Here is a 19,162-nt window from a genome sequence, read left to right as displayed (position 1 = left end):
AATGTGTAAACTGCAACTTTTCTTGGAAGCCACACTCAAAGTTAAGAGTAGGGTAATCAAATAATCTCTCGGTTGGTAAATATATTCTGAAGGAATAGCTGGTCATTAGTGCATCTTGAAAAGAGATGGGATTGGGAGAAAGATTTGTATTTTTAAGGAGATTACATTTAGGCTAGAAGTTTCTCTGAAGAAAAGAACTGCATGGAGACAGACTATAGTCTATTTTTAGACCAGTTCTCTATGCTATTTTAAATTTGTTTTACTGATACCTTATAGCAGGGGTGGGCAAACTTTTTGGCCCAAGGGCCACATCTGTGTATGGAAATTGTATGGCGGGCCATGAATGCTAATGAAATTGGGGTTTGGGGTGGGGGGGGAGGTCTCTGCTGGGGGTGCAGGCTCTAGGGGGGCCAGAGATGAGGAGGGCTCCAGCTGGGGGTGTGGGCTGTGGAGTGGAGCTGGGGATAAGGTGTTGGGGGTGCAGGAGGTTGCTCCAGGCTGGGGCAGGGAGTTGGGGTACGGTAGGAGGTCAGGGGTGCTGGCTCCGGGCAGCGCTTACCTCAAGCAGCTCCCAGAAGCAATGACATGCCCCCTCCCCCCGGCTCCTACGTGGAGGCACAGCCAGGCGGCTCTGCAGGCTGCCTGTCCATAGGCGCCACCCCTGCAGCTCCCATTGGTCACGGTTCCCGGCCAATGGGAGCTGCAGGGTCAGCACTTGGGGTGGGGGCAGCGTGCAAAATCCCCTGGCTGACCCTACATGTAGGAGCCAGAGGGGGGACATGCCGTTGCTTCTGGGAGCCGTGTGGAGCAGGACAAATCCCCGATCCCACTCCCCGGATGGAGCACTGGAGCGGGACAAGCCCCGGACCCCGCTCCCCAGCAGGAGCTCGAGAGCCGGATTAAAACGTCTGGAGGGCCAGCTGCGGCCCCCAGGCCGTAGTTTGTCCACCCCTGCCTTATAGGCTCATTTCTCTTTCGAGGAGCAAGGGAAGACAAAATTAACACAAGCTGACTTACCCCATGTAACTTTCACATTGTGTGAATGGATCTTTCCCTTTACACTTGGTTTACTTGGTGGTCCAGGTTTATCAGGAATTGTGCTGTATTCTACCACCTCACTTGGGATACTTTTCCCTTCATTGTTACAGGCACAGAGCTGTTAAGAATGAATATAATATATTGATTGCTATGGACAATATCAGACTAATTTGCAAACAAAGATCAAAGAGAAAGGCAATTATTTTTAAAACATCTCTGACACCATAATAAAATAAAAATGTAATCCCACTGAAAAATTACTACTGCTAGGTTAGCCTGCTATTGTATATGGTTAGGAAACACCAAACAAGTGCTACGAGCAAATAGCTTCAGAAATACAATATTGGTCAATAAAAATAAAAGGAAATCGAATACGTAATTTAGCACATACCCTAAACTTATGAGGAGTACTCCTCCTTAGATTTTGTAAAGTGCATGAGAGTTCTTCTCCATTATATTTTGGCTGAAAACCATAACCCTGTAAAGCACAGAAATTAAGAACAGGCATACAATCACTAACAACTCTCCTGGTAAAAAACAAGAGCAGCAATTGGTCCCCACAATTTCTCAAGCATTAAACCGTTTGAATTTCCCTGGGACACTTCTAACCAAGTCTATATGGTTCCATACTATATAAAGTGTCTCTAATAAGGTGAATTACTTCATAAACAGAAGAGGATGGCAACTTCAGCAATTATGCTTAATTTTTTTTTATCATTAGATAGTGTAGGCCTTTACATAGTTCAGCATTTCCACTTTATGAAAGGCTGTTTTATTAATTATACCGTGTTTATGAACTGTTAATTGTAGTGCAATGTTTCGTATTATTACACTTGGGATAATCTTAATGAGTTACATTTACACTTAAAATTACAGACTACTCATCAAAACATTAAGAAAACCCAACTTACAGAATCATCTTCTTCCATATCTAAAGTATAAGTCAGAGAGTCATCTGAAGACATGCCATTAGGTGGGCTCCATTTTAATGATAACCATGTTACTCCTGCTTCAGTTAACTCAGGGGGCAGTGGTGGTGAAGGGACGATTCCTGCTGTATAATATATCACTGTCTCACTAAACCCACTGAAAAGTTAAATTTAAAGGTTAGTAACATTAGCTTGGGCTATTGAGAAATTAAAATGAGAAACCACCACCACATTTTACCTCATTCCGATGTCATTTTTAGCTGCTAGTCTGAGCAAGTATTTTGTAGAAGGAGAAAGTTTGGTTAGTTTGTATTGCTTTAGATTCCCATAGTAGCATTCTTTGAAGGCTCCACTCTTTCCCTTTAAACAAATAAAATAGAGACAGACTTAAGTAACTTTTACATAGGGACTATTTTTAAGGTTAAATTTAATCTCCTCCGCTCTCCACCTTCCTGTTACTCCACTAATTCAAAATTTTAATAAAAGCATTAAACCTAAATATTACATGTGGGCAGGTTGTGATCTGTTTATTTTTTATATTACACCACTTTTCAAATCAGAAGGCCAGTGGCCTGACATTTTCAACGATGGATACCAGCCAAACATGGAAACAAATGACTTACAACTGAGGATACGTCACTAATGGGGAAAGGAGGGGAGACAGACTACAATATAGCAGAATTCCTGGAGTGGAAAGATGGTCATTAGAGCTACAAAGACCAAGGCCTACTGGTAAGAGGGTTTGGAATGTAGAGGAAAATAACCTAAAGGATTACAGGAAGGGCTACTCAAAAATTTGAGACTTAGAACTGGTCTATGCTACACAGTTAGGTCGACATAAGTTGCCTTACACTGACCTAATTATGTCAGTGTCTACACTGCAGCCTTCCTCCTGTTGATGTAAGTGCCCTACTACACTGACATAACTCCACCTCCACCAGAGGCGTAAGGCTTATGTCAGTGTAGTTAGGGTGATGCAGTATGTCTGCGTTACTTACACTGGCTGATGGCTGTCTTGTCAATTACACAGCAGGAATGGTTTCTAGCCTAGACATAACCTTAGTTAAGGTAGCAATAAGCATCCAAACTTCCTTGGATACCTACACAAACTAAGATGTTAATCCTTTCATGTTTTGTCCAATCATTACAGAACACATTTTTAGTAAGAACTTCTCAAAATTTTAAGTGACGTTTATGATTGCCTTTATGAAATGGACCCATAATGCTCTCTTCACTAATAATGGATATATTATGAACATTACTTAGGATGTCAAAAAAAATCAAATAAATCAAACAGTTTACAATTTAACACTGTATTCTCAGAGTAATTTAATGGAATCTCTGTTTGAAATAGCTGTAGCACTATAGACTGGCCCAAGTTTTGTTTGTTATTTTAAAGTTGGCTAGCCACAAAAAAATATATTGATTGGCACAATAAAAAAGCGTGTATCTACTTAAGCAATATACATATTCACCTCATATCTGCAAAGCATTCATATTTGCAAGCAAACTTTTCCATCATAAAAATAAAGGGCTTACCTCATCCCATTCTAAGAGAAAATTAGTTATTTTGGAACCATTATCATTTGAAGACTGAAATAAAGAAACAAAAGAGAAGATCAAAGGTTTAAAAGTAGAGTTTCATTTTACACAGACACTTGGATATTGAAAGGAAAGATTTTAATACCAAGGATAGGGTTTCCAACTGTGTTACTTAGACATAACTAAGTGAAGACGATGCAAACTAATTTTAACTATACAGTCCACACTATATCTCATCTTTTTCTCGCAATACACTTATATTTAAGCACCCTTTCAGTGATCATTTCAGACCTTATTGTGACAGTTTGGGAATGTATGTGAATTTATGAATTCCAGTTTGATTTATGAACTCTCTATACTTTTGGAAGTCTTTCACTATCTACTTGCGTCATACCTTGTGTGTTATGGAGAGGGGTACTGGCATTTGGTTTCTGCCATTCAATGTGACAAATATTAATGCCCACATGAATTGATGAAATTTGCACTAGCAGGACAATGGAGCCTCCCTGGAAGGACTACTGCTCTGCTAATGACTCCTATCACACCACTACCTCCTCTGAGACATGAATGTAGCAACACTGGGGCACGAAGTCTCATGCTGGAACTCATGACCAAAACTGTGCTTATAAGCTGGAGGACTTTTGTGCATGCATAGAGAGACCAAAACCAGAAGACAAGACTGGGCAGGAGGAGGAATGGTGCAAAAGAATCCTGACCTCCCTGGAAAACACTAAGACCCAAAGGACTTTCAGAAGGGTGAGTAAACTGAGGCAGGGTGTTGCATGCAAAGGTATATGTTACTTTTCTATAGATCTCGTGTGTGTCGGTTTAGAAATTCTTTTGCAGAGTCTACGTTATTGTGTTACATCATGTACTTTCCAAAGAAAGTAACGGTAAACCAGAAAGTCCACAGCTTTGGTGGAACTCTGGATCACCCAACAGCTACTGGGGAAGCTCTGGAGAGCATAGGCCCTAATGCAATTGGTCTGTAGGGTCCCACCGCCAAGAGGAATATCTGACTTTGGGTCTACACTTGGAGAGTGGGCCTAGATGCCCAGAGCCAGAGAGACACTGCATCACTTCTGCCCAGCCCCAGGAAGCCAAGAGCATGAGGGACCAAAGGTTCTGTTTGGGTCTTGTGTAATGGCTTGGAGCATCTAGGAGAGGGAACTCATCTAGAGTTGTGACACTGATTTTCTGATTTTTACTTGCCTACTTTACACACATTACCACAATTGTTCTCACAAACTGGGCATTTGCTCATGTGATGACAGCATGTGTAACTGTAATAGAGTTATGCACTTACTTGTATGTATTTTTGAAAATCAGGTTGACAATGTATGTTTATTGAGCGTGAATCTACATTAACCAGAGAGCCATATGTAATTGCAAAGACATTCTTCAGTCAAGTACATGAACAGGGATAGCCTTACAAAACTCAACAGCCTAACAAACACACAATGTATTATAACATTTCTGTATAGAATACATTGCATGGTCTATTCAAGAGTTAGCCTTGGGGGTGGAGGGGGGGAGAGCATGATGCATAAACCAGGCTAAAATAATAGAATTCGGCTTCAGAGATATCTTCGACATTCTGTGATATTTAATCTACCACACCGGGACCTAAGCATTAGAAGTGTTGATGCTCCCCTCTCTCACATGCAATCATTTCATTTCAGTATTTTTCCAAATATTCTAGGTCATACACGTGTCTTGTCAGTGCAAAAATACATGTATTTTATGCTGAAAAAAAGCATTCTACCAACTCACATATTAATGGGATACAAAGGATATTGAATAAGTAACAGAAGAAACAGGATGACCTGGAGATGGAGAAGTGATATGATTTCAGCTATATTGTAGAGAAAATCTTCACTGAGGAACTTAAAATCCAACTTTAAAAAAGAGAAATAGTATGTTTTGCTTTTTCAAGATTTTAAATATCCCTGCCAAGTTATTTACCTTCCAATGTAAACTCAAGCTGTTTTTCGTTCTGTTGATTAGTTTAGGTGCAGTTGGAGGGTCTGGTTCACAGCTTTCTGTAGTAAAACTCACCAATTCGGAAACAGATTCTTTTATGGAACTGCTTGTTGCTGAAACTCTGAATGACAAAAGGCAATTAATGAAGTGTCCCAAGATCATCATCACATGAATATCCTAAAATTTAGAACATGGAGAATCACTTTAAGAAATGTACTTAATCAGAGGCAGAAGGTAGAGAAAGGAGAGTAGATGGCTTGTTGTATTAGAAGTGTAATACAGAGCCTTTCTTCCCTAAACCACTGGTTAAAGAATAGCTCACACTGTTAGCATTGTAATTGTCCAAGAGAGGGCTAATGAAGTGAGTTTATGATCTCATTCCAGTTCCTAGTGGACTGGTATTCATGTCTCAAAAATCACCACCACAAATGCCACTGTCGTTGGCAGTGTAAGGGAGATAAAGGCACGTTGGAAGAGCAACATGGAAATGCTCACAATGCAGTTTCTTTGGATTTAACCATTTTGTGGACAGAGGAACTCAGTCTTGAGGGCTGTCAATCTGGCACTGTTCATGAGCTCTACATTTATATTTTTAAATATGAAAAGCATTGAAGAATCAATTCTAACTGTTGATGTTCCTCTGAATCAAACAATTCAGCATCTCTGAGGCTTACAGTTAACAAGCTTCATCTTTAAAGCTAGAAGCAAAAGTCAATTTTAAACCTGCTATAGACCTTCGAGAAAAGTAAACAACTTCATGTTAAACCATTTTCAAATGAATTCCTTTTTTCAAGGAGCACATTTAACACGAGCCCAGTTGGCAGACTGTCAAGATGTCACCACTATGACAAAGTCTTCCAGGTAAATTTGTATTATATCTATATTGCACAAACTACTAACTTAAATGGAGGTTAACTGCTACTACTTCTTTCGTATGGCTTGGGTAGGTAGCATCAACTACAAATTTATATCTAAGTTTGATAGCCAGCACATTGCCACAGCAGTGAGCTGGTGAATGTCCTTCTAGCTCCCAGCAAAAGAACAAAGGGAACATTCATATATGTGCTCTATAGTTTGTGCCTGGTGACCACAGTTGCATACAGGTGTTTGCCTCATTTTCCATTTAGGGTTTGTCCACATCTTCCATGAGATGTCCTGATGCGATTCAATCTGCACCAGTCTTTCCGACAAATCAAAACCCAATGGCTCCTCAACAGGATCAACGATGAGCTGTCTGTTTTGAGTGGTTAAAATGCTCCATGTGATTCTCCATTGAGGCTCAGGATCAAAGTTGGGTGTAAGGGTCTTGATACAGTTCCATAGAGGGTTGTGGGATTTTAATCTTGTCTTTGGCAGGTTCTGCAGGTCATGGTGCAGTGGGATCCCCGTATTTGCATTGACACGATTAAGAAAGCGAGATGTCTGAGCAGATAGTCTAATCTGTGGAGGCTGGATGTGTGATAGGACTGGGAGCCAGTCAACTGGAGTAGATTTGAGTGTCCCCAACACTATGCGCATAGCATTACTGAATTGAGTGTCAAGGAGTTGTGTGTGACTGCCGACCTCCCAGTGAACGTAAGAATGATCATACTTCCTCAAACCGCCTTTTCCAGGACCAAAAAAGAACAGTTGGGCCAGTCCTCTGAGTATACCAACTTAATGTAGAAGGGATGTCCAGGGAAAAACTGGATTACCTCTCAAGAACCCTCAAAGACAATCACAGTGGTTTCTTGGAGGGCCACAATGTCACACATGAAAGAAGAAGATAAAGCTGCCAGACTTAAAATCATGGCTATACTAAAATCGCTGCTGTTAACCATCCAAAACATGGTGGGGGAGGGAGGTTAACTAACCAATATATTTAGAACTGCAAGTGAAATAATTCAAGAACACTGTCTTTCTGATTTTCAGATGAGCTACAAAGAATTCCAAGATAACACTACTCTTGAACAAGACTAGAAATTAAGTAAATGCAGAACGAAGGCCCCAGACCTACTTGTCTTCCACCATGTATGCATGTTTCATATTGCTTAGATTGGAGGTGGCCCTCGTGATCTATGCAGCACATTAGACCTAAACTATGCAGCAAGACTGCACTGAATTATGCAGCACACTGAAAAACATTCTGCACATTATAGGAGTGGCGTTTCTCTTGCAGTAGGATTTAAGAGTTGTCTTCTCCTGTATCCAACAAATATTGGAGTAGAGCCCTGCATGGGACTATTTTTAATCCCTCTCCTGTCCTGCTCCTGCTATTATGGGCCTCCCTTCTGCTGTTGGATGCCCCCAAACTCACTACTCCGGCCAGTCTCCTTTCCTGCATAATTAGGCACTGCAGGGGCAAGGATTTGTTTGCTCTGATGGGCCTTAAGAGCTCTGGATGGCAGCTGCTGATTCTTGCAAGCCTCTTCTTCTCTCCACAAATACTCCATTCTGCCACTGAGGGGTCTGCTCCCCCACTACTCCAACCAGCTTCAGTTTCCCCTCCTCTAGTACTATTAAGGTTCATAGGAGAGCAGTTTGGAAGCCTCCTCTCACCTTAACACAGATTAGCTCAGAGACTTCTTCTGCTCCCCCTAGACATGTGAAAAGATCCAGGAGGGCTGATGATTATGCTTTTCTTTGTTGCTGTCCTTAGTCTAGAAGAATCTCCCTCTTGCTGACTCCTGTCTACCCTTTAGAGCAGTAGCATGGAACTTCAGGAAATCCACTTAACTCCTCCTTTTTTGCTGAGAGGAGACAGGCAGAGGGACAACGGTAGGCAAAAATGCTAACCAGCAAAGGCAGGATATTTATCAATTTAGGCATTACAAATAGGACAATATTAGTAAACAAGCGGCAACAACAACAGTGCATGGACAGGTTTCAGAGCAACAGCTGTGTTAGTCTGTATTTGCAAAAAGAAAAGGAGTACTTGTGGCACCTTAGAGACTAACCACTGAAGCTCACGAAAGCTTATGCTCAAATAAATTGGTTAGTCTCTAAGGTGCCACAAGTACTCCTTTTCTTAGTGCATGGACACAATCACATTTTACATAGAACCCTGGTAAATAGTTCATAATCCCATCCATCTCAAGAAGGAAGAAATCAAATAATAATTCTAATTTATAACGGTAATGGGTATTCCTACACAGTTAGGGAAACTTCCAGTACATACCTGATATGGTAATCTGTTGCTGGTCTGAGTTCAGGAAGAGTAATTGTTGTTTCTTCTCCTCTGTAGGAACAAAAAAGTGATAGCTCTCCCATGTACTTCAAAACACAGGCTTATTGCAAAATAAAACTATATAATGTACTTTTAGTGTCAAAGTGCCCATTATCCCCTTTATACATAAGGCCTATTGATATTACTTAAAATGATCTGCATGTGAAAAAAGGTCTTCAAGACAACATACACCTGATAAAAACATTGCTGATATATGTCAGTGTATTTGAACATATGTATTGTGCTTAAATTAAGAAACCAGACTTACATATAGACAGATTTAAATTTTCCATTTTTACCGCTGTTGGATACTGCTACTTCAAATATAAATGTTGCTGGAGTGAGACTATGACTTTCTCCATTCTGTGAACTAACTGGGAGATTCCAGGACAGAACTGCTGATCTTGCTTGTATATCAGAAACCTTTTAAAACCACAAATAACGCAAATAGGTTTGCTTGCTATAATAAAGATATATTAGTCATTAACATGGTACTTGCTCATTTCTCACTGGAGGAATTCTTTACTTTTAGTTAGTAGAAGTGCTGAGTCTTTTTTAAGTTAGGACTTTACTGAGCTTTAATTTCAATTTTAACTATTAGTCATTCTAGGGTGCTCATATCAAGGGCACTATATAAACAGACCAGGGGCATATTTAAATGGTCTTGAGGTGTGAAGTGAAGTTTCTATTTCATTTGCAGTGTTTGCATTAAGTATTTAAGCCAAAGTTTTCAGATTTGGAACCCTAAAAAAAACCAAACAAAAAAAACACACCCATGCAGCCAGATGTGTGTTTACGCACGGACAAATGGCTCAATTTTCTAGCTGAGTACCCACAGTTCCCACTGACTACAGCACCTCTGAAAATTTGGCCACTTGTTTAAATTTCTCAGTACAGATTTTTTTAAGGTGCTCAAATCTAAAAGATTTGGTCCAAATACTAAAAAGACTTTTTTGCCATTTGGTTTTAGTTCTTCACAGCACTCTGAATTTCCTCCAAAATAAGGTTTGCACAGTTTTTTCTGGCACTAAACCCACAGGGAATCAGTAGCAGTAGCAACGTTACCATAACATAATGAACGGTGGGAAAGCTGGAGCAAAAGAATGCAGATTACACTCTGTATAATTAATGCACAGAAGAAGGAGTTACATGTACTAGACTGCAATTTTAATCTATAATCTATTTAAAATATCGCCATAAGATTCCAAGGTCCCAAACAGTCTGAAAATACTCAAATCTATGCTCCAATTTGATTTTAAATAAAACAGAAAATGATACACTACTTTTTGCAAGTACCTCTATATTCTTAAATACTTTGCACTCAACTGAGCTCAGTCCAAAACCCAGTGAAGTCAATGGACAGTCTGCATCAGACCCAGAGTGCCTTTCATCACAGGATCTCAAAGCATTTACAAAGATTAAATAATCTCAGAGGCAGGTATTATCCCCATTTTACAGACTGGGAAATTGAGGCATCCAGAGATTAAGTAAGTTGCTCCAGATGTCTCAGCAAGTGAATGGCAGAGCTGGGCATGGAAAACAGAGCTCCTGATGCTTGGCCTCAAGCTCCAACCACTAAAGCATGTACTCTCAATTTAAAACAATGAAAGCATTTCAAATAAAAGATCATTGAAGAAAATGCTTTAATACTGTTTTTAATATTTGTTATTTATCAAGAGAAAGTATACAATCAGAGGATTATACATAACATTTCAAAGACCATACTTACTACAGGTTTACCAATGCTTAAGTGGAGATTGTACAACTCTTTGGATTCTGTGTCAGACTCTGAAAAGCCAAACGTAAAAGTTCATTACAGTTAAAAAAAATAAAAATAAAAAACAACCCCAAATCAGCAGATAAGAAATGATTATCTAAATGCAACCACAAGATGGAGTTAGCTTCACTAAGAGATTAACAAAAGTATATATTATGTAAAGTTCATTTCCCATATTTGTTTTGGCTGTGTGACTTGCAGAATTGTCCAAAACTAACAGCTTTACACAAACCCCGTTTAGTACATCCTGCACAGTGTGAACAAAGGATACATTTCCCTAATCTGAGCATATCTTGGTTTACTTTGAACAAAAAAAATATATAAAAAATATTTTTATATAAAAATAAAAGATGTTAAAATTGACAATATGATTTTGTCTTGGCTGCAGTATGTGCTGGTGATATAGTTAATGCTGCATTTCCTTTGTAAACCAAAATTTCTCCATGGATATAAATTTGGAAGATGCGTTTGAGATTTTTAAATTACATAGTAAAAATACATAGAGCAGAACACATTTCCACCCAGAGTTGTTCTAGTCAGTCATATGCTTGTGAAAAATATTTCATTTAAAACATTGTATTTAATCGAAGCCTGTACATTCAAGAGTTCAGGCTGAAATTGCACCCGTAAAGGAAAACTGAAATGTTTTTAAAAGATAAAAATCTAACAACTTTTTGCAAGGCCAAATCTTTAACAAAACATATGTTTAGATATACCAGTAAAAGTTAGTTGCTCCTTTACTTATCTGCTAAGACCCAAATTCTGAGATCTGTTTTACTCCACTATTGAAGTGCTAAGTTTGTCAACTACAGCAGAAAAACAAACCTCTGAGTATTGCAATTTGAAACCTAATAGGTCAAGTCTTTCACTTCGCCTTTAAAAAACCTGGGTATTTTTACGACAAGCCTACACATGCACATACATCCACATCCTTTAATGAACTGGGATCAAATAATTTACATTTCATTCCTTCCTTCAAACCAGTGTGATACACCGAGATACAACAGTATCTCAAGTGCTCAGGAAAGCTGGTTTTTCAGTTGCATAATTAATTTTTGAAAAATTATTGGCTCTTAGTCCATCACTGTGCTCAAAGGAGTATTTGAAAACATTTAAAGAGACTGAGTAATTTCATTTTAAAATGCTGTTTACTGCTCAGACTAAAACTTTTCAATTGAAATTTCATGAAGATTTATAATAACTGAGACTCACATGAAACATTAGAATGAGAGAGATTCCTGATGCTGTTATACACATTTATGGTACACCCCAACATGGAACACTGTTTTGAGATCTGGTAACACTATCTCAGGAAAGATATGGCAGTAATAGAAGAAAGTTCGGTGAAGGGAGATAAAAAAGAGGCACTTCCATATAAAAAAAATGAAAAGAGTGAGACTGTTTAGTTTAGATGAGATGAGACAATATGGTAGAGGAATAAATCTATTGACTGGTATGCAAAAGATAAGTAAAACACTCACGTTTATCTTCTCTCATAATACAAGAGCAAGGGGACATTCAATTAAATTGAAAGGCAACAAATGAGAAGAAGAAACACTTTACACAATGAACAATTAAGCTGTGAAACTCTGTCACAAGATGAAGGACAAGAGTTTAGCAGATTCCAAACGAGAATTAGAATTTATCTGCCTAGTGGGAATATATCCACTTTTACAGAAAACAATTTTAAAAGTTAGGGAAAAAGAAATCCCCATGTTTCAAGGCATTAACAAACCAGTAGCTGGAGGGTTTGAACAAACTTTCTATGGGTAAGTCATTCTGTAAATGAACTATGCAGTTCTGAGTACCTTTCTCTGAAGTGTCTAGTATTGGTAGTATACCAGACTAGATGAGCCACTGGTCTGATCTGGTATGGCAGTTCTATGTTGCTATTCAAAGGAGCAAGATTAATAACTGAGAAACAATACAGCCTATCATGAAACTAGCCCACAAATTAGAAGCTTGAAAACAGTCAAATACCCTGCAGAAGCAAGCACCCCTAAATAGTAGTAACAGGAATTTTCCAAATACATGGCTAAGAGATGCACATTCTAAATCAGCAATCATGGCAAGCGATAAAGAGTGAATTTCTCACAACACACTTCAAAAATTATGTAAATCAAATGGTTAATTTTTTTCAAACCTATGTATAAACTCTGAAGGGATAGCTATAGCGAAAGTGATGAGAAAAACATTAGGAAAAAAGTTTGAACTTGACGAGTTTGTTTCTTTGATGTATAAAGCCTGAAAGGATTTTTGTTTTCAAGCAAAAAAAAATGATTTTCTTGGTTTATATTAGAAATTGAGATCTTGTCTGCTCTGGAAGACAATTATGATGTATGGAAAACTAGCAAAAAATCACATCAGTCTCTCTCAAAGTTGAGCAACTGACAAAACAGATTTTTACTCAGAGGTGCATAAACTGTTTAATACCACTTGAATTTCAATGACTAACTGAAATTTTGGAGAAAGGATCTTTGTGCAAGATTCAACACCTTCCACTTCAATTAAGTAATTTGAGGTTATAATAAACATGCTTCCAGATTCTCCCAAGAGGTACTCCAGCGAAAAAACCAGGGAACACCAGACTTGACATTTCCAATCTCTCTAAGCTAAAAAAAAACCAACTAAAACAATTGAAAACATTTCAGGCCTTCTCTATAAATCCCAAAAAAGGCAAAGAAATTTAAATCTTTTTATTTTATTTTTTAAGTAACTGCAAGAGACCTTACTCCTGGGGGAATTCTGCACCAAAAAATCAAAGATTCTGCATATTTTATTTGTCAAAACAACAATATAATCATGCCAGTTTCAATTATTTTGATAAATTTATTTCAAAATACCATCAGCAAGTACGTCTGTAATGATACAGACGCCAACAAAAAGATTCAGGAATTATTAATTTTTTTTGACAAACAGATTTCTTACTAGACATTTTGATACAGAACTCTGAGTAATAATTCATTTAAACTACAATACAGAAATGTATTTCTTGCACCCCTCAGAAGTGGAGGGGGATTCAGGGGTAACAGAGAAACTGAGGGAAAGGGAATAATTGTTGGGCAGGAGCCTGTGTATGAACTAGGAGTTCTGTTGGGTGGGGGTGGGAAAAGTATGGAACAGGGTTTTTTGGAGGGGGGAGGAGGAGGAGAAGGGGAAGGGAGGGAGGAATTGTTAGGGAGCCACCCCCATGCAGACCTTGGCTGACCTCTAGTCTCTCCCATTCAGTCAGGCACATCTGCCCCATCCCCGTGTGTCCCTGCACTCCTCCCCTCCATCCCTGCTCAGCCACCTCTCCTCCCCCGTTCCCATGTGTCCCTGCACCTCACTTTTTCCCAGACTCTGCACTACCATTCAGCCACCCTCCTTCCCCCTGTTCCCATGTGTCCCTGCACCCCCATTCCCATTCAGCCACTGGTTCACCCCACTAGCTCTGTGCCCCTGCCCCATTATGTCCCTCTTACTAACCTCTCTGAACCCCAGACTCCTTGACTTCCCAGCAGCCCTGTGTGCCCTACTCTGTCCTCTCATATCCCATGCCTCCTCACCTGGCCCTGCGAGCAGGGAACTGTGAGGAAGACAGCCTCTCCCAGGCCCTCTGTTTGGCACCACAGCAACCCCTGGTGGGTGAAAGGTGTAATTGCAGTGCCTTCCTGACAATGTATTTTCTTTGGGTAAAAAAAAAATTCTGCGGGGGACATGAATTCTGTGCATGTGCAGTGGCACAAAATTCCCCCCCAGCCCCCAGGAGTAAGACCTGTAAGATACTTTAGGTATTTCTATCAAAAAGCCTACATGACAAAAGTGACAAGCTATTACTTACCTCCCATCTCTGAATCTGCTGGTGGGCTTGCTCTTGTTTTTCCTATTTGTTTTTGCTTTATTACCCCACATGCTGCTTGCTGTCCCTTTCCATTTCCATATCCATTCTGAACATTTGTACTGGAAGAATTGTGAACTTTATGCGGTGAAGAAGGAGGGCTGTTAAGTTTATTATTAGTATGACCACTAGCTTGTCTCTCCTTAAGTCTTTTCTTCAGATGTTCTTGCATTTTGACAGTCCTTTCATCTCGCTGAATAAAATTTGTCCTTCCATGGGAACGAGATTCTAAAAGACAACATTTGTATGTTTTATTATTCAGTAGAATTTGCTTAGCTGGCAATTGAGAAACACTCCAGAAGTTAGAAAAGTAACTGCAACATAGCCAGGAGTTGAAAAACCTTGCCAATTCAAAGTAAGTGTAAAGTGCAATGCTATCTGACTGAGTCTGTAGGACAGATCTGGTGCTGCTCATAGCTGTGACAAACCACACTCAAGTGAAGACCAAAGTCTTGACAATTTTCACACCGTTACTCAGATGGGTGTGGGCACCAGTGGAAAGGCTAAGAATTTCATGCTGCTGATTGGCAGGGGCTTCCCATAGGTCCAGGCAATACACTCAGAATTTTAGGATCAATGGTGTCTAAATAAGAGAGAGGTAGCGGTAAAAGTAGACAGCTCCAAGTTTATTTTTGTTTTATACTACAGAAGAACCTCAGTTATGAACAGCTCAGGAATGGAGGTAGTTTGTAACTCTGAAATGTTCGCAACTCTGAACAAAATGTTATGGTTGTTCTGTCAAAAGTTCATATCTGAACACTGACTTAATACAGCTTTGAAACTTTACTAGGCTGAAGAAAAATGCTGCTTTCCCTTTATTTTTTTGGTAGTTTACGTTTAACACAATATGTACTGTATTTGCCTTTTGGGGGTCTCTGCTGCTGCCTAATTCTGTATTTCTGGTTCCAAATGAAGTGTGTGGTTGACTGGCAAGTTCGTAACTTTGGTGTTCATAACTCTGAGGTTCTACTGTATTGCTAATTTTGCTCATATTTGTTTTAAATGTAGCCCTTGCCTTTAATTTATGCCCATTTCCTTTTTTTTGGTTGTATTTAATCCATACCCAGTGAGTTAGTTCTGAACTGTAACTTTTCCTATTTTTAAATCCTCTCATTAGCTCTTTTTAAAACTTTTCCTATTTTCTCTGTTTTTAGTCCTTCATATTCTCAATAGTTAAATCTTTCCTTTTTGCTAGTCTTCACCTAATATCCCCCACCTCCAAAACTATGCCTCTTGAAGAGACTTAGGATCCTTAATCATTTTGGAAAATCAGATTTAAGTGCTTTTTTAAAATTTTCCCTAAGCTTTTCTCCCCAAGAAGTTGCCACCATTACTATCATTGATCAAGCTCCCCACACAGTATGACAGTGGGTACTCTTGCATAGCCCCATCTTGTTAAATATCCTCTTTATTATTGCTCATAAAAGGAGAACTATGTAGGCCTGCTATGTTACAAAAGGTTACATCAGCAGGCTCTTTAACTGAGAGTGTTCACATACGTATAGCTTTCAATATGTATAGCTACTCCTGCCACCCTCAACCTGAAGGACCAGTTGTGTGTGCCAAGGTTTGTGTTTTTTTAAATTTAAGCCATACCTGACTTTGTTAGAAAAAACAAACCCTGAATAAAATCTCCCCATAAGATAAAAGCAGTTGAAAATTTCCTAAAACTTCCCAAAAAATTCACCTTTGGGTTGAGACCAAGTATGAAGAGTATCAACATCAGCAGAAACTTTTTCAGAAAGTTAGAAGCAATTTCTAAAATGGGATCATTATTGAATCTGCATTGCAAAGACTAAGATTTAAAGATATTAAATCTAAAATATAAGGTATTAGAAAAATTTTAAGGTAAGTAAAATTTCTACATTTCTACTATATCCACCCGAAAGACCGAATTAAAATAAATTTAGTTTACTCTATGAGCCTGCACATCTGTAACACCTTTCATTTGAGGATTTCTAAACACTTTAATGAATTTAGGCATACAACATCCCTCTAAGGCAAATATTTCCCCCACTTACAAATAGAGAAACTAAGATTTGAAGAGGCTATGGCCCGCACCCACAAAGCCTGAGTTAGGCATCTAGGTTCCCTATACTATGAAGGGGGAAGAGACAGGCACCTAAGAATGGGATCCACAAAAGCCAGCACGCTAGACAGAGTAACCTAAGCTAGTCATTCAGAAATTCTTACCAAGAGGGATGTTTCTTAAGTACTGCCCTCCCATGGAGTTCAGTACCCTTAGCCTAGGCTGCAGGGAGACGCCTACCTCTCCTTACAAACCACAGCTGGGAACCCTTGTCCTGGAGCCAGACTGCTTAGGCTCCTGCCTAACACAAAATGGCAAGGTGGGGAGGGCCCCGCTGCTTATAACCCAAGGGGTTAGGGTACTCACCTGGGATGTGGGAGACCCCAGTTCAATTATCCCTTCTGCCTGATGAGAAGGGATCTCCCACCTGTCAAGTCACTGCCCTAACCACTGGACTATAGAGTGATTCTCTTGCTGTATCTGGCCCAATTAATATTTGATTTTAATTAAATTGGAACGGCTTTAACATTAGAATATCCCATAATCTCTCAAAATATCGCCAGCCATTGTGTGTGGAGTTAGGTCAGAGCACCCCTACTGGATCAGTCTCCAGGCCTTACTTCTCTCTCCCTGGTTTAAGGATTGCTCTAGGACTTCGGTGTGAGACAGGCATCCAGATGCCTGCCTGAGGCAGCAGTGTGCTTGCCCAGAGGCAAAAAGTTAGGTAACCAGGGAACTTCTACAGTGAAAATGTAGGTTCTGAGTTTGGGCACCTACAGGGCTAGGTGACAACTGAGTGAGGGTTTTGTACATTGCATTGGTGCCTAAATCCCTTTTGGTTCTAGCTCTAAGTGACTTATCCAAGGTCACACAGTAAGTCTGAGAGTGGCAAACAGAATGCAGGTTTCTTCACTTCTAGACCTGGTGCCTTAACCAGGAGACTATGCCCCTTTGTCAGTTAAAGCACAATATTAGCAAGTCTTACCTTGTTCTTGATAAACATGTGCTGGTGGAGGAGGCTGGTGAATGAACTGCGGTGGTATTTCTCCTGTCCCTGGAACTGGAGAGTACACTGGATGAGGTGGGTGGGGAAGCAAAGCAGGGTGAGGATGCATGTAATGTGGCACATGTGGTGGAGGGGGATGCATGGAAGGATGGAATTCAGACGAATGTGGTAATACCACCACCTTACGAACTCCATTTTCTTCTACCATCTGTGATGCAATGAAAAATACAGAAAAAGTCAGTAAAAATAATTTTGTATAATCTACGTTCCTTAATGTTTAAGATTAGATTCCATCTTAAAATAATTGATATTCATAACCAGATACTGACCTGTATTGCTTTGGGAGAAAAATCCCCACTGTGATGGACCTCAATAAATTCAAACTCTTCTGCAAGAAATCCCAAATTTCTGAGCGTGCCCATTTAAAAAAAAAACTGGCAGAAATGTAACTAACTCAGAAAATATCCATAACATATTCCTGTACATATTCCTTGTACCATATTACAAGTAAACTTGAACTGACCATAAATGCCACCCCTACCTCTTTCAACAAAAAGAACAGGAGTACTTGTGGCACCTTATAGAGACTAACAAATTTATCAGAGTATAAGCTTTCGTGGGCTACAGCCCACTTTATCAGATGCTTAGAATGGAACATATAGTAAGATACACACATACACACACAGAAGGTGGAAGTTGCCATACAAACTGTAAGAGGCTAATTAAGATGAACTATTATCAGTAGGAGAAAAAAACCAAACTTTTGTAGTGATAATCAAGATGGCCCATTTAGATAGTTGACAAGAAGGTGTGAGGATACTTAACATGGGGAAATAGATGTCAAAAGTGACATATGACCTGCCTTAGGTCTTGTATAGATTAGGGATAAAGAGATGTGACAGCACTTTAGCTAATATAAAACTAACTAATGGTGTAGACAATGCATCATATACTTTAACATATCCTAATCTGATTGAATTGAAATCTTGGCTCCCTTTAGGCTCTAATTTGATTGTCTTAGCACATGCTGAAATATATATACTACCTTGCCTATGCCAGACTTAAAATGTGCACGTGTTAGTTAACACACCTTTAAATGCTAAATTTAGGCAAGAATTTAGGATGAAACAAAGGTTTTAGGTGAGCACATATATAAGCAGGAACATAAAGAAGGACTCAAAGAACTACATCAGACAATTAGGACCAACTGTGAAACAATAAGCAATGCCCTATCCTGCTGGATCTTCAGGCCATCTGTCAGAGGCAAGCATAGGCTAAAATTTGGGATTTATCCACAGGGAAAGATCCTAGCTGATAATGGATGCAGAACACCTATAGCCTTCTTGTGGTATCTGGAAGTAAATGAATCCAATATCTCTTAGGCTCCATGGAAATGTTATCCAAGGGACTAAACTTTTCAGTATCCACTCTTCTGGTTGGTCCAAAGGCCTCTAAAATTATTATTGTCACATGAATTGTGTTGGTAGTAAAGTTGTTTTCCCACCATCAAAAACAAGATATCACTGATTCTAGATTAAGACTGCATCTAGTCAGAAGTTAAAGAGATAATGAGGTGGATCTCCTGAAACCCCATTCAAGTCAAAGAACAACCAACTACCTTCCTTTTCCCTCTTCCCCACCCCCTCTCGAAGAGCTTCACTAGCTGCTGAGTGATATAACAGAAGAGACACTAGATGACAGAATATATGTTCTGATGAAAGAGGCAAAACAGGTACTTGAGAAGTAACCAGAATTCAGCAGAATAAGCAGAGG

General features: G+C 39.4%; 1 protein-coding gene across 4 annotated transcripts in view; it reads right to left on the bottom strand.

The window, feature by feature from the left end:
- The window catches only part of LOC140917667 (fibronectin type-III domain-containing protein 3A), an 86,086-nt gene that overhangs the window by 18,919 nt on the left and 48,005 nt on the right, over positions 1-19,162 (bottom strand). For all 4 annotated transcript variants that reach the window (XM_073360949.2, XM_073360947.2, XM_078854242.1 and 1 more), the window contains 11 exons: positions 17,369-17,597; positions 14,298-14,582; positions 10,427-10,485; positions 8,966-9,120; positions 8,650-8,709; positions 5,475-5,613; positions 3,507-3,560; positions 2,206-2,327; positions 1,950-2,124; positions 1,430-1,516; positions 1,018-1,156 (listed from right to left, as the gene is read on the bottom strand). In XM_073360949.2, the coding sequence (XP_073217050.2) occupies positions 1,018-1,156; positions 1,430-1,516; positions 1,950-2,124; positions 2,206-2,327; positions 3,507-3,560; positions 5,475-5,613; positions 8,650-8,709; positions 8,966-9,120; positions 10,427-10,485; positions 14,298-14,582; positions 17,369-17,597 (1,504 nt within the window). The remainder of the gene's footprint in view (positions 1-1,017; positions 1,157-1,429; positions 1,517-1,949; positions 2,125-2,205; positions 2,328-3,506; positions 3,561-5,474; positions 5,614-8,649; positions 8,710-8,965; positions 9,121-10,426; positions 10,486-14,297; positions 14,583-17,368; positions 17,598-19,162) is intronic.

This window comes from Lepidochelys kempii, chromosome 9 (assembly GCF_965140285.1).
Source record: "Lepidochelys kempii isolate rLepKem1 chromosome 9, rLepKem1.hap1, whole genome shotgun sequence".
NCBI classification, from domain to species: Eukaryota; Metazoa; Chordata; order Testudines; family Cheloniidae; genus Lepidochelys; species Lepidochelys kempii.
The sequence above is the reverse complement of the archived record's forward strand: the minus strand, read 5'-3'. Positions and strand labels throughout refer to the sequence as shown.